Here is a 16,109-nt window from a genome sequence, read left to right as displayed (position 1 = left end):
GTTCTGAGGCGGATCCGAGAGTTCTCTGCATTAGTCTGTAACCATTAATAACAGCTGGGTTCACCACGTCTAACCAGACGCCAAAGAACAATCCAAACAGCGGCGCTACAGCTCAAAACTGCCCCTTTTACACCTGATGTTCCTCACGGTTCCATTTTGGGTCATCTGCTAATCATCATCAGCTGCTACAAGGGCTGAATATGCTGATCCCTGAGGGGACCAGGACAGCGTTCCAGACTCTAAGGCCCCGTTCACACTGGAGAAAGTCATTCCAGCTAGAGTAGGATTGAGCCCAGACAGCCTTTAAGCTGGATGCGTTCAGACCTATTTTCAAATCTGGCTAGCACACAGTTGTGTCCGCACTCAATCCGGCTTCATCCAGCGTGTTTGCCGTTCTCCAAACCAGTAGGTGGCGCCTCGTAATATGGCTAATAATGTGGCAAGCTGGATTCGCTAGCCACATTTGCGTTCACACCTGAGCCACATTTGAGCCAATCCTGCTAGATCCACCTCTCGAGGGTGGATCTAGCAGGATTGAAATCAAACTGGATTCAGCTGGATTGGAGGTGTTCACACTCGGAAAAAAAACACATCTGGATTGATCTGGATCCGGCCAAATCCTGCTTAAGCCACATTTTTTTCCCCAGTGTGAACGGGGCCTAAGGCTGAATCCAGCTGAATCCAGTTTGATTTCAAGCCGGCTAGATCCACCCTCGAGAGGTGGATCTAGCAGGATTGGCTCAAATGTGGCTCAGTTGTGAACGCAAATGTGGCTAGCGAATCCGGCTAGCCACATTATTAGCCATATTACGAGGCGCCACCTAGTGGTTTGGAGAACAGCAAACACGCTGGATGAAGCCGGATTGAGTGCGGACACAACTGTGTGCTAGCCAGATTTGAAAATAAATAAATAAAATTTGGACCACTTTCAAAGACACCTACCTCTGTCCACCAAAAAAAAATAAATCTGTGAGCGTTTTGTAATCCTGGAATTCGCCCGGGCTGGTTTTACATGGATCAGGCCCATTAGGATCCGGCTCCTCGCTCTCTTGTGGTGAGCAGGATTTTTACAACTCGCTTCGCTTGTTCTGTCAGCGTCAGTCAGGCACCAAGAAACACCCGACTGGATGTCAATTAAATCTCAGAGTGAGCCCTCGTCTCAGAACACGTCTAAAAATAACCTGACTCTGCAGAGCAGGAGCAGACACAAGAAACGAGCACTCCTGTTAAAAGAGGGTTCAGTGAGCGCAGGTTCTAACCAGATCCTGTGGGAGGATGTACATCTGTGTGAAATCAAGATTTAGAACTAAGCACCTCTTCCCAAGCTTCTTATATCAGAGACAGGGGGAAAAGGATCAAAGAACCAGCCGGACCACAACCCACATTTTTCTAAGGATGCCTTTATTAAAGAGTCAACAACGTGCGCTAGCCGTCCGCTTCTAGAAAAATAACACAGTCATACATTCATCCATGTGGAAATCCATAAAAACAAAGAAAAACAAGGACAGGTTTTCATTTTAAAGCTCAAAATCCCGCTAGAAGGTGAGAGGGGAACCTGAATGATGCCACATGTGCATGTGTGTGTGAGCTGTGTCAGTGTTTCCGTGTGATGAGTAGAAGTGCCAAATGGTTTTGGAACATTTTCCTAAAGGAACAGTTCAACTTTTCTTTAGAAACAAACCACACACATGATGAGCTGCTGAAACCGGATCTGTGTCCAAAAAACAGGTGAGGCATCACAGATGGACTTTTGGTCCAGTTGGCTCTAGTGGAGCGCTTGGTAGAACATCATCGGGCCACGAGTGGTCGCACAAAAACCGCCACCAAGTGTGTGTTCTGAGAGCGGACAGCTGGTGGAGGAACTCGTTCTCAATAGTTTCAGTACTCTGCTATAAAACTTTAAATTTGGTTTAGATTAGGGACAGAAACAGTTACTACGTCAAGAAGAAGATCATGGCCAAGTCTTGCTCGATCAACAGTATTGATGTATCATAACATCATTACACAATGTTGAATATTTGATAAACCTCCACTACAGTCAGTTAGGCAAGCTTTCGTGTTCCAGACTGAAGCCAAACAGACTCTTTAGGACATTTGGACATTTTAACATGGAGGTCAATGGCAATGGACTCACTTTTGGAGCCATCCCTCTAGTGGAAACCCGAGGTAATGCAGCCTAAGTCACCACCTAAGTTGGTCCGAACCATCACACATAAACATCCATAATTTATTCCGAATCTGAAAACAGTTATTTGGTCAAAATGTCCCCACTTTCCACTAACGTCCCCACTTCATGGGTCTACAAACAACGTCCCCACAAGGGTAGAAGAACAAACACACACAAATACCAATGTTGGTTGGTCAATATTTATCAATCAGGGGCTCAATAGAATTTAATTATGGATGGATAGCTGGATCAATAGCCCTACGGCCACACACACACACACACTCAAACACTGCAGGCTAAAAAGGTCCACAAGGGAATTGAACAGACATTACTAATATTGATCTATCAGGGTGATTGAAAATCCATCCCATGAGGCTTGCGCTGCCTAACAGCATGCCTGTCCTGTGTGTGTGTGTGTGAAATCTGAAACAATCAAAATATCCATTTACTATCAATACGCCTCGTCCATATCATGCAGTGTACTTTTCAAAATAAAAGACTCTAAGCTGGAAACACCCCTTTAAGTCTTTCTCAGGGCCTGCCCACAGTTGTCACGGCAATTGACTAAGTGTGATTGATTACTGAACCCTGTGGTACCACGCGGCCTTGATTATAGGGTGGTGACATGCAGACTGGTTGCCGTGGCAACCCAGAGAATCTGGGCTCTTTCCTGTTTTCTGGTTCATCTGCAGTGTCATCTATGTGTGTGTGTGTGTTACAGCATGTATTAGGACAGCAGCTTAGCAAATGTGAGATTTCTCTTGGTTTTGATTTTTTGATGCTAAAATGAAAAACATTACGGTATATTTAGATTTTCAGTCGAGGGAAGCACAACAAACTGAAACAAACATGATATACATCATCACAGTTGAACATGTTTAGCACTGACATGGGGCTGTGTCAGGACCAAAAAGATGTACTTGAACCCATTCTGCACTTGCAAGACTAGAAATGCCTCTCCACACCAGTAGGGGGCAGTAGCCTGTTAAATTTAACTCTGCCTTAAAACTTAAAACTGCCAGCTGTTAACAACTTCTGTCTGCAACTTGGCGATGGACAGTTGACTTTCAAGAGGTCAACAAAAATATTAAAGCAGGTCCACAGAGTGCTAAATGTGCTAAGAGGACTTAGCATCCAAAAGTGAGTCAATCTCCATAGGCCTCCGTGTTAAAATGTCCAAGCTGTGCCAGAACCTCCCACATAGATCCAGAAATCTAACGTGACATCACAGCGGTTTATACAGGAAAATGAATTGAAGAAAAGAACACTCAGTTGGTTGCGATCTGTAGCCTCACCACTAGAGGTCACTATATCATACACACTGGATCTTTAAATATATAATTTGATTTGAATTTGCGATTAACTTCTTTAATCTTTCGAAGTTGTGGGCTGCATCACTGTAAAGGCGCCCCCTAGTGATTGTGTACACCACCATTGTTTTGTGTTTTTAAGCCAGGTTTTTGGAAACTAACATGGTCGACAAAGGGTTAAGGTTGAGCTTGTAAAGCCTACGTTTCCTCCCTGTGTGGTTGGGCGAGATGTGAAATGACATTAAATTGATTGGTGTTAAATACTAAAGAGACACAGTGTCACCACCGAGCACTTAGCTGCGCCCCCGCTGCCAGCCAGCGCCAGGAAGCCCGGCAGCGGTGGCAGCGGAGTCAGGCGCTGCAACCGCAGCGTTTCCTGGCTCTGGACGCCGTGACATTATGATTACAGGATGCTGAGCTGGGAAATCGTGTCGCCATGGTTACCCCATGATATTTTGGAGATGTTAACGGGCTTCTTGCCCACCTAGACAGCTGGTGGTGAGGTCGCAGCGTCTGCCGGAGGGGGTGAGAGAGAGAGAGTGTGTGTGTGTGTTGTAGGACAAAAGATGAAACAACAGACAGAGAGAAGTGAGGATGTCATCCCGCTGAAGAGACTCTGGAGAGATCTGACTAAAGGCCAAAACATTTGGCCAGGAGCTACTCATCACACCGGCTGATATTTCAAGTGTGTGTGTGTGTGTGTGTGTGTGTGTGTGTGTGCTGCAGGTAACGGTGTTTGCTTTTTTTTTTTGATCAAACATGCATAATTTCTCTACTTCACCGCTGACGGTCGTATATTAACCAGAGTAAAATTCAACAGCCTCTGCTCATGCCGACCTTCTGAAGTCTGAGTGACTTCAAGAGAAAAGAAATGATGAAACTCTGCTGAAATTTCCCTTTAAAATAGATTTCCCAGACAGATAGAAAGGCAAACTCCTCCCTGCTCTTTGTGTCCATATGTCCCTCTGTCCAAAACAAAAAAAAAAACGTCCTGCGTTCCTTTCAGTCCCCTCACCCCACCCCCGCCCTCACGATATATATCACCCAGGTTAAAGTGTATTATTAAGGAAGAGCTGAACGAGAAGCCAGGATATCGTAGGCAACTCAAAGAGAAGCAAAGACAGTCTTTAGAAACCAGAATAGTCCTCATTATTATTATTATTATTATTAGAAGTCTCTTATTATCATTATTATTATTACTAGTATAACTGTTATTAGGATTAAAACAAAGTTCCTTGGCCCTTGTTGATGCAGAGAGAGAGGGTGCAGGCTCCATGCTGCCTCGCTTCATCCCAGGGGTCGGTTTAAATCCATCATTCCAGTGTTAAAGTGGAGGATATTCCAAGGGCAGTCAAAACAGGAAGTTCATATTCCAGAGGATTTTATTCAGATTCAAAGTTTTGCTTAAAGGGAAAGACGACCAAACTGGAAACGATATCTCCTCTCTGAAACGTCACTTTGGCTCCTTGTAATTCCTCAGTGGTCACGAATCCTCCACAGAGAACTCTCCTTCAAATGGCTTCACTCAGTGGACATGGTGGCGATTATGAAGACAAAGTTTGATGTGACACATGCGGTATAAAGTCATGACTGTATGACGACTGATGATGCTGAAATCCATCTGTGTGTTTTACATGCGTAAGATAATCACCATTAACCCTGTCCAAACGTGGTAAAGATTAGGTGCTAGCTAGCTCGTTAACGAAAAGAAGAGAAGATTAACTCCATAGTTATTAAGCAAAGCAGCCCAGTGATAAGTTATTAAAATTAGAGCGAACACAGCCCTGTTGTAGCTACTAGTAGGGCAGAAGGTGCCGTATCATCCGTTGTAATGACTAATAAAAAAGCCTAGTTTACATTAGCAAAGTTTCCATTTAGCGTCTTTGCAAATATTCAGAAAAAGTAGTTAACTAAATATTTTTGTTAACATAAACAAAGAGCCACGACGTCCGACAGCCTCCCCAACATCAACAATGGCCACTGAATGGGCTGATAACGCATGATAACGGCCATTAGATGTGATGATAACAATAAAGCAGGTGGGTGGGTGATGATAAGACATTTATTGGGATGGTAACGAACTCAGCAGCACGTCAGCTAGCTAGCTAACGCGCACAGACAATGACCTGGATGATGATGTCAAACTGCCTCATGAACATCCGCCACTTCATATTCCTTCCGTCAATCATTGATGAACTAGCTCCAGTCTGTGGTGTTCCTGAACCCCGAATCCGCCTGCGTCTGAGACCAGATCCCGCCCTCTCTCTCTCCGTGTCTCCATCTTTGTGTGACTTCAGCCATTTTGCAAACAAAGAAAAACAGCTCAGCAGTCCTGGCTTTCCTATAGCTGCGTGGTGACAGAGTCCTCTATGACCTCACAGCTGTCCTCTATGACATCATCACAGGGTCCCACCCACCCGCCCATCATCATCACCCCACCGCCGCCTCCTACGCCCCCTCCTCCACCGTCCACATCTCCTTCGCCTGCTCCTACCACACCTCCGCCCTGGAAAACGTCCTCACTGGAGTCCAGGAGGCGTGAGCTGGACTCTGACATGTTGGAAGCACAGTGCAGGGATTGGCAGGGGCACGGGGGTGGGAGGGGCAGCGTCAGGAGCGAGTCCCGCCCGTTCGTCCTCCGCGGCGAGAATGATGGGTTACTGATGTCGACTGAGCAGCCCACCTCGTTCAGGTGAGTCTCGCTTCTGGTCACATCACTGAGTCCGAAGTCGGAGTGGCTGTGGCTCCCAAGGGGGCGGAGCAACCCGTCAGAGATGGTGTAAGAGGGTGGGGATTGGAGGGGGAGTGGCATGGGCGGGGCTTTGCGTTTGGAGCGGGAGAACAGGTAGGAGAGGCGTTTGAAAGAATCCGTCTTTGAGCTCGGCGCTGAGAGCCGCTGCAGGCGGCTTCTTGTGCGGGCGAAGGATGAGGAGAACGAAGAGGAGAATGATGAAGACGGTGAGGGGAGGACAGGGGTGGAGGACGGAGGGATGACGGTCGTCTTCAGCCCGTTGCTCTTTGGTTTCCCCTCCTCTTCCTCCTCCTCCTCCCCCCATCTGATGCCCTCCTCCAGCTCCTCCTCCCCCTCACCCTGCCTTTCTATCCGGGTCATCCCAGAAATAGAGCGCACCAACGCAGACACGCCGAGCGTCGGCGCCGGCCTCATGTCGTCCTCCCCCGGGGTCACAAAGGTCACGCTCTTTGACCTCTGGGCTCCCACTCCACCTCCGTCTCCCGACTCACTGTCGTCCTCAGAAGCCACGGCGCCATCGTCTCTCGTCGTCTCGCTGGAGGAGGAGTAGTGTCGCCGGGGAGGGCGGCGGTTGCCGAGGAGATCAAGGACCTCATAGCGAAAACTGGAGATGTCCTGCTTCAACTCCTGCAGAGAGAGAGAAAGAGAGACGAGAATTCAACGTTTTATTCAGGGTTAAAAACAGGAAGGAAAAACACAGAAGAAGAGGGCCGGGAGGGTAAGTGGGAGAGATGACGGCGATGTGAACCATCAGTTTAGAGAGGCAGAGGGTGAAGAGGAGGGTGAAGGCGATGAAGAGGGGTCGAGAGAGACAAACAAAAAGCGGATAAAAGCTGAAAGAAAATAAACGTGGAGGAAAGAAAAGCAAATATTTTAACAGCTTCAGCTGAACGTCACACATCGACACAGACTCCAGAATTTCACTTTAAATATGAGGAGATAATTACTCTCTCAGGTGACTCATGGATTAACTAGTGCTGTGACTTCCTGTCAACAAGGGTACAGAGATAACTGAGATTATCTAATCCAACATCCAGGACGTCATTATAATTAAATGCCATTTCATGCTGTTTGTGTAAGTGAACTAGAATTACTGTTTACATCCACTTATGTCCAGATGATGTCATGACAATGTTTAACCCTTTAGATGTATGCAGGGACACGGAACAAGTCCAGATGAGTGGGAGAAAACTGATAAATGAACAATAATAAAGCCAAATATTGACACTGGAATTCACTTGACGTGTTAGAATTAGATAATGAGAAAGAAACGAGGAGAGTCACAGACAGACACCATCGTGCATCAGCATTCAGACCACACGCAACATGAACGTAGCCTGAAGCCTTCACAGAAAATTAACATAAACACACAACTTTAAAATCTGATCCATCTTTGTTGCCGTACTCGACCCGAGCGCTGCACATGTGGATTGATTTCCTCAGAGAGTCAGAGGCTGTGATGTGCTTCACCGTGCACCTGATGTTGGTTATTTTAAACACACACTCTCACACACTGTGAGACATTATTCACTTCCATGTGCACCTGATGTTGTTTTTGTGCCGAAAAAGCCCCCAAAGGAACTTTTTACTTCAAAGCCCAGGCTGGGCTCCCAGGGCATCATGGGAAGTGGCTCAGAATAATTTAAGATTTAGAAAAAGAAAAGAAAGTCTGTTGAAGGATTGGTGGCTGTTAGAATCAGAGCTGCAGGAGCGTGGAGGGTACAGCGGGCAGGAGAGCGGGAAGGAGAGCGGAGGGTAGAGCAGGCAGGAGAGTGGAGGGTAGAGCGGGCAGGACAGCGGAGGGTAGAGCGGGCAGGAGAGCGGAGGGTAGAGCGGGCAGGACAGCGGAGGGTAGAGCGGGCAGGAGAGCGGAGGGTAGAGCGGGCAGGTGGTGCTTATTCAAATCTTTTATTAAATCTTTGTATATAAACAGCAGCTTTGCCTTTGGTGTCAGTAAGACCTGCCCTGTTTAATGCCGTAACATTGTAAATAAACCTGTGAACCGTGCAGCGGATGACTGAACTCCATGTACACATCACATCGCCATGACAACAGCTGCTACCCACCTTAAAGTTTTCCTCCGTCAGGCCCTCGTCTGTCTTTGAGCTGCGGATCATGGCTGCCACGTATCTCTTCACAAGGCTCCGGATCACCTCCTGTTGGAAACAGTGACCGAGGTCAATGTTACGTTATTTCTTCACTTTATTGATTTTCTTCTTCATGAATTATTTTTATATCTCATGTTGGTGCCATTAAACACTGTGAAGTGAATTATGAACAGTTACTCTCTGTGGTGTACCACTGAGTGTACAGAAAGGTATGACAGGATATAACAGGCCAAATCAAGTCAAAACAAAACTATAAAAAACAACAGCACCAAAATAAAAGTAAAGGAGTTATAACAATGTTATAACAATGGATAAGAGAGGCACAAAACAAACATAAACAAAGACAGGAAGCAGTATGAAAGAGTGGCATAACACAAAAGTAGAGGGTGAGTAAAACCAACATAACACACTGGTGATTGTAGCGCCGCCATCTCAACCCAGTGGAGGAATCTGAATGTTATTGTCTCATTAAGTAATCGGCCAATGAGGCGGGTCACCCTCATTGATTTACAGACGAAACACAAATTTCACAAGCATTTGGTGCTCTGTGGGTGGCAATTCAAACCCTGACACACACACACACACACTGCATCCTCCCACAGTCAACACCTGTGACTGCCAAACAGGATGGTCTGGCATGCTGTCACTCTCCGCCTCTGCCAGAACACACCACACACTCTGTCACAGTGAAGGACAGATTCCTACATCCATCCTTAAAAACATGGACGGCTATCAAAGCAACCACCAGCGCTGCCAAATACAAAAGTACTGGCGCTCCTACGTTTCTACTCACCGCCAGTGCTAAGGTGTCAAAATGTAAGAGCTCAGTCTCAGTTGATTTGCTGAACAAATTCTCACAAAAATCTCTGAGATTCAAGATTTTAAATGCCGGTTATGGCTGCCAAAGACAATAAGTGTGTTTCTTTTAGTACTAAGACTTTAAAAAAAGCTCCTCACTCTCAGTTTAGGCAAAGATTGTTTAAAAAAAATAGAATGATAAGTTAGCATTATTCTGAGAATAAATGGCGAGAGAAAACAATATAAGAGCGGCACAAAAACAAAAGCGGGACACAACCAAAAATGTGAACAACTGAAACGTAAGAAAATGAGATAATGACAAAAACCTGATACAAAGCTGAAAGAAGTAACAATAGCAGAAAACGAAACAAGAGAAAACAATATGCAAGAGTGGCCCAAAACTAAAGAAGAGAAAACAATATGAAAGAGGGGCCCAAAACAAAACAAGAGAAAACAATATGCAAGAGTGGCCCAAAACTAAAGAAGAGAAAACAATATGAAAGAGTGGCCCAAAACTAAACAGGAGAAAACAATACGAAAGAGTGGCCCACAATGAAACAAGAGAAAACAGTAGGAAAGAGTGGCCCAAAACGAAACAAGAGAAAACAATATGCAAGAGTGGCCCAAAACTAAAGAAGAGAAAACAATATGAAAGAGGGGCCCAAAACAAAACAAGAGAAAACAATATGCAAGAGTGGCCCAAAACTAAAGAAGAGAAAACAATATGAAAGAGTGGCCCAAAACTAAACAGGAGAAAACAATACGAAAGAGTGGCCCACAACGAAACAAGAGAAAACAGTAGGAAAGAGTGGCCCAAAACTAAAGAAGTGAAAATGATATGAAAGAGTGGCCCAAAAGTTAGATAAATAATATATAAATATTATAGAGTGGGCCAAAAATATAATGAATTTTTATTTTTTCATTTTAAACACAAACAGCTGAATTTTCCACAGACAAACAAACTGAAAGCTGGCACGAGGTTTTGTACAAATACAAATATGCAGAAACACAGTGAGCAGACATGAAGCTGTGTGCAGAGAACAAACCTGATAATGCTGATTCTGTATCAGACTGTCAGCATGGCGCTCCTGTAAAGAGAGAAAACAGACGTATGTCACACACAGAGAAGCTGATATTTAACACTTTTACAGCTCCAAACTAGAACAAAAGGATCAAGGCAACAAATTTCCCTGGGCTGTTGGAACGACATGTTTACAGCCTGGGTCCTCCAGACTGCAGAGCTGCTGAGTAATGAACTCCAGTTAATCACTTTTTCTCCACTCCAAACGGAGATATAACACTTTGGAGAGCGGAGCTGCGCCCTTCATTTACATCTGAGTCGCTCTCATTCAGAATCACAACCATCACCAAGTGACAGAGAGGAGCAGATTAAAACCATCCTCTCACCTCATCATTGGATCATGGATCTAATGACTCAAACCCACTGAGGCCATTCGAGTGTTGTTTCAGAGAGACCTGTATAATTCTTATGACAGCGGCTGATGTACATGCTGCAGATTCAGACGACTGAACGCTGCATTCTGTCTCTAAATGCTTCAAAAATAATCATTAAACTTTATTCTGTAAGTAAAGTGTGTGTCGGTTCACACATCCATCAGCTGGTATTTCCTCCTCTGTTTCATATCATCTCTCCACATTCTTCATTTTATTTCCCTCATACTCAGTTTTTCATTTTTCTTCCCCTGATTTCAGTCCACATCATTCCCATATCTTCATCCACACGTCTCTCATTGCTTTCCATATCTCACAGACACACAGACACACAGACACACACACACACACACACGCTGCCTTCCTCTCCCTTGATCAGATCTCTGCAGTGCTGTGTGGCTCTGTGAACCTATGTGGGCTGGTTGGTTTATATAACTCAGCTGACTTCAGCTGAGGTGAGCATGCCAGCTGCACTCGCATGTGTGTGTGTGTGATTGTGAAAAAAGCCTTATCACTCTGTGCTGCCTGCTCTCTCGCTCTCTCTCGCTCTCGCTCTCTCTCCAGATGACTGGACTGTTAGATGTGTTTATCGGGACGTGTTTATCTGCCGATGTTCCTTCTGTGCTTATAGACACAGCTGATGTCGCTCCACGTGATGATTTCTGTGATAACGCTCATTGCTGTGTGTTTTTTTTTTTAACTCTTTAACCTGCTCAGGTTCCGTCCTTCAGCTTGAATCAGCTGTGGAGCCACCGGAGACAGAAAAACCCAGTCCGAACCAATTAGGGTGAAAAACACTTTCCATCTGCTCTTACTTATAATCAGTGGTATGATTCAGTTCTGGAACTTTCCTGCCTTTAAAGATATATATGTAGAAAGATTAGGGCGTGAAGTCCATCTCCAGGAAAGCCTAAGGCACGCCTTCCAGGAAAGCCCAGGTGAAGGTGAGAACGCATCTTCTTTCCATGCTAAGACCCTTGAGGGATACCTCCCCAACTGTGTGCATACTGTGAAAGCCCTAGGTAGCAGGAACACACCTCCCTGACCTGTGTGGAGAGCCTTAGGCAGGAAAAGCAGTAACCCCCAACCTTCCCTGAGGAAAGCCTGAGTTAAAGAGAGAAAGAGAGAGCACATCATAATGGCTGTCTGCATGGAAGACCTAGGGCAGGAATGGGCTCCTCCTTAACCTTCCCTATGGAATGCCTAAGGCGGGAGCCTGAAAGCTCACCCATTCATTTAGAATCAGCGTAGCGGCCCCCTCTTACCGTGAACTCTCGCAGGTTTTCACACTTGTGCGTGTCCTCCCCCGGCGGCTGGCCTCTCCTGCACAGCTTGTTGTGGAGCCACTTGAGCAGGTACCAGATGGACTTGGGGCTGGGGATGATGTTGAACGGAGGCGGCAGCGTGCCCCCCTCGTCAAAGTAACTCATCCACAGCTTGGTGCGAGCGAACTTCCACTCGATGTCGGCGTGGTCCTGGAGGGGCCATGAAACACACAAGGTCATGAAACCAGGACGGACACTCCGCACCTGCTATTAAACAGCTGCTTCAGCGGGCGTCACTCACAGCGATGAGCTGGTAGGAGTTGTTCATCATGGCGATCAGCATGTTGAGCAGCACCACCAGCGAGATGACGTTATACGTCCCGAACATGGTCGCCCCAACGAACTCTGTGAACTCGTGCCGAGCTCTTACGTTGGTGACGTACAGGTTCAAGAGCCCGAAAACCGACCAGAACAGAGACTGGAGAGTCTCAAATAACCTGAAGAGAGAGAGAGAGAGAGAGAGAGAGAGCATAGGAATGAATGATCAATCAGACAAAACACCTCTCATCCATGATACCTCTTCCTCTCTGTCACTGAGTTTGCACGTCCTCCTCCTCTCATTTCTCTGATTCCTCGTCTCTTCCTGTCCTTTCTTTTCTCACTTCATCTACATTATCCGCTTTGTTTTGTACATTTTGTCATCATGTCTTCCTTGTGTGTCCCCTGTCACCTCACCCTTCCCTCTCCTCTTACTTTCTCATTTCTTTGCTTCCTCTGTTTTCATTTCCTCATTGTGATGTTAGGCCTCCTCGCTCCATCCCTCTCTTTACCTCCTCATTTCATTCCATTCCTCCACTCGGTCTATGTGACAGTCACAGTTACAGCACAGGTTACTGAATCTTTGATGAAGCAACAATTGGCAGCGCCCGACACTACATCACAAGCAGAGAGGGGGAGGAGGAGGAGGGGGAGGAGGGGGAGGAGGTGCAGAGGGGAGGTTTGTCTGCAGGCTGAGATATTTGTGCAGCATCAAATATTCAGGACTCCTACATTTATTCCCATTGCAGCAGTGTGTGTTGTTATAGTGACTGATCACTACATCAGTGCACAGACGAGGGCATGTGTGTGTGTCCCCGCATACGCAGCGTGTGAGTGATGGCGTTCAAATGTGTGCGTTTGTATGCATGTGTTAAATGCAAGAGGGAGTCAGAGGGCGAGAGACATAGGTGAGGACTGTAAATGAAGACAGAGAGAGAGAGAGAGAGAGAGAGAGGAATTGAATCAGCACTGAATGAAGCAACGAAGCGTGATATTGAGTCAGAGTTATGAAACAAGGAAGAAATGAGTCGGTGAAATTCAAACCAGGAGACATAAAGCTCTGTCATTAACCTCAGGCCTCTCATCAAACTGTTTCAGTAATCACAAGTATCCTATTCATCAGTCCTCTCCTCCTCTACCTCACCTTGGTCTGCTCTTATCAGCCTCTCCTCTCTCATTCTGTTGTTTCTGTCGATCTTCTATGTTTCCTTCTCTCTAATTTCACATTTCCTTGTTTCCTTTCTTCCTCGTTTCCTCTCCTCTCCAGGTTTTCTTCTCCTCTCCCTCTCCTCTTGACTCCTCTCCTTCTTTCCCTTCCTCTCCAGGTTCTCTTCCCCTCTCCTCTCCTCTCCTCTTGACTCCTCTCCTTCTTTCCTCTCCTCTCCAGGTTGCTCCTCTCCTCTCCTCTCCTCTCCTCTCCTCTCCTCTCCTCTCCTCTCGTTTCCGTTTCCGGTGAGTGTGAGCGTGAGTGGTGGTGGCGGTGCGTGAGTGGTGGTGGCGGTGTGTGAGTGGCGCGGAGTTCAAACTGGTTTTCTGGTCGGTTTTTCAACTGGTGTTTCTACTGTTACTTTCTGCATCATCAGGTAAGACGGTTTTCTTTACTTTTCTGTGGGGTCTGGTTGCTTTCGGGAGGTATGGCGTCTGTGACGCCGCCTCCAACTATCCGGCAAGGTGCGCGGATAGTCCCTCCAGACGGCTCGGTCTCCGTGGAGGAGGTTCTGTTGGCGGCAGGTGAACAGGTAGGACATGACAACATCTTGTTCGCCTCTCGTATGAACAAGGCGGTTGTCGTGTTCCTAAAAACGGAACCTCAGGTCCACCAATTAATTGAGAGCGGCGTGTTCCTCGGGGACCTGTTTGTGCAGGTGTCCCCGCTCACAGCTCCCTCAACGCGGATCACCGTATCCGGCGTTCCGCCGTTCATACCTAATGAGCTGTTAGAGAAGGAGCTCCGCCGCTTTGGAAAATTTGCCAGTGGGTTTAAAACGGTGAGCCTGGGGTGCAAGGACCCCAAACTGAAGCATGTCCAGTCTCTGAGGAGACAGGTGTTCATGTTCCTGGACTCGCCGACACAGACTCTGGAGGTGTCTTTCCGTGTGAAGCAGGGTGACGCTTCCTACATGGTGTACGCGAGCTCAGGACAGATGAAGTGCTTTGAGTGTGGTGATGTGGGGCATAAGAGGTTTGCATGTCCTCATAAGCAGCAGGGAGCGGGTGCGGGCGGCCCCGCTCGCGCCGGGTCGGCGGATCCGCCCGATACCGCGGCTGGCGGGTCTGTCCCCGGCGCGGCGGAAGCCGCCGCCTCTGCTAAAGTTCTTGCTCCGGTGACTGATGTAAATAACGTGGTGATTGTTACAGAGTCAGAGAGGTCCAATGATCTCATCAGTACCGGGTTGAGCAGGAGTGAAAGTCAGCCTGCAGGTGGTGTCATGAGCTCCTCTCAGGCTGCAGACAATAACGTTGCAGCAGAGCTGGTTGGGAACATGGAAGTTCCTGCAAAGCCTCACACTGATCAGGAAGCAGTCTTCAGTGAAGAGGGCCTGCTGTCTGCCAGCCAGGCTTCATGTACCAGAGAAGAGATGGAAGAAGACTATGAGTCAGATAACACATCCATCTCTGGCTCTTCCAGCTTGAGCACAGACCTTTACTCGTTAGAAGAGATAAATCTGTTTCTGGATGAAACTTTCAAAAAGTCTGTCAGAGTGGAGGATTATTTCAGGGACACTGATAAATTCATCAGAACAGTTAACATCCTCAAAAGACAAGTTGGTTTCGACCAACTAGATGAAAAGAAGCGTTTCCGGCTTAAGAAACACGTCACTACTCTGAGGAAAATCGGTGGCAAAGCCAGAAGAGTAAAAAAATGTAAATGATGATGCAGCACTGGGTGTTATTTTCGCTCCTCTGTTTTTTAACTGTTTTTATCTGTCTCTGTTCTTTCTTTGACCTATCTATGAGGAGCCTTAACATTGGTTCTCTTAACATAAATGGCGGGAGGGACAGACAGAAAAGGGCATTAATCTCTGAGGTCTCCAATCAAAACAGGATTGATGTGTTGTTTTTACAAGAGACACACACAGTCACACACGATGAGACAGAGTGGGGTTTATGGTGGAAGGGTCTTTTTAGACTAAGTCATGGAACAAATTTTAGTGCAGGGGTAGCTATACTTTTTAGAGAAGCTGTCGCTACATCTTTTTTATCTTGCACTGAAGTAGTGAAAGGCCGTCTGCTCATTGTTAGAGTAGCCATTGAGGACGTAGTCTACTGCTTTGTTAACATCTATGCCCCAAATAGTGGAGCGGAGAGAGTTATTTTTTACACCCAGTTAAAAAATGAGCTGATAATGCATCAACAGGAGCATATTATTATTGGTGGCGATTTTAACTGCACCTTAGATTTCACTATTGACAGAATTGGTGAAGAACCTCACCCGCAGTCATCTCAGTCCCTGAGCAACGTCATTTTACATCTAGACCTGCTTGATTCTTTTAGAGTCAAACATCCACAATCTCAGCAGTACACCTGGGTCAGGGTCTGCAATAATCAAGTTTGTGCAGCTAGATTAGACAGAATCTACATTTCTAAGTCTCTCAACCCAAGGTTGCTCTCCTCCAGTATTCATCCAGTTGGTTTTACTGATCATCATTTAGTAGCGGTGAGAATAGTGATTTCTTTAGGTGCACGGCCCAAGTCTTATTGGCATTTCAATAATAAATTACTGCTGGACAAAAATTTTTGTCAGGATTTTGGACGCTTTTGGGATCATTGGAGAACTCAAAAGGTTAATTTTTGTTCCCTTAAGTTGTGGTGGGAGGTTGGTAAAGCACAAATACGTGCTTTTTGTCAGCAGTACACCTCCTACTCTTCTGCCAGGATTAAAGCTGCAATTAATGATCTAGAGTTAGATATTAAGAACATAGAAAAAGGCCTAAATAG

The 16,109-nt window shown here is 46.3% G+C and overlaps 1 protein-coding gene across 1 annotated transcript in view; it reads right to left on the bottom strand.

Moving 5' to 3' along the window:
* Positions 1–5,818: 5,818 nt before the first annotated feature.
* Positions 5,819–16,109, bottom strand: part of trpc5a (transient receptor potential cation channel, subfamily C, member 5a) — a 78,247-nt gene continuing 67,956 nt past the window's right edge. Inside the window, exons 14-18 of the mRNA XM_028405077.1 lie at positions 12,154–12,349; positions 11,853–12,062; positions 10,182–10,223; positions 8,296–8,385; positions 5,819–6,856 (exon numbers count right to left, since the gene is read on the bottom strand). Of these exons, the coding sequence (XP_028260878.1) occupies positions 5,819–6,856; positions 8,296–8,385; positions 10,182–10,223; positions 11,853–12,062; positions 12,154–12,349 (1,576 nt within the window). The remainder of the gene's footprint in view (positions 6,857–8,295; positions 8,386–10,181; positions 10,224–11,852; positions 12,063–12,153; positions 12,350–16,109) is intronic.

Source organism: Parambassis ranga, chromosome 5 (genome assembly GCF_900634625.1).
Source record: "Parambassis ranga chromosome 5, fParRan2.1, whole genome shotgun sequence".
NCBI classification, from domain to species: Eukaryota; Metazoa; Chordata; class Actinopteri; family Ambassidae; genus Parambassis; species Parambassis ranga.
Note: the sequence above shows the minus strand (reverse complement) of the source record. Positions and strands in the feature narration are given on the sequence as shown.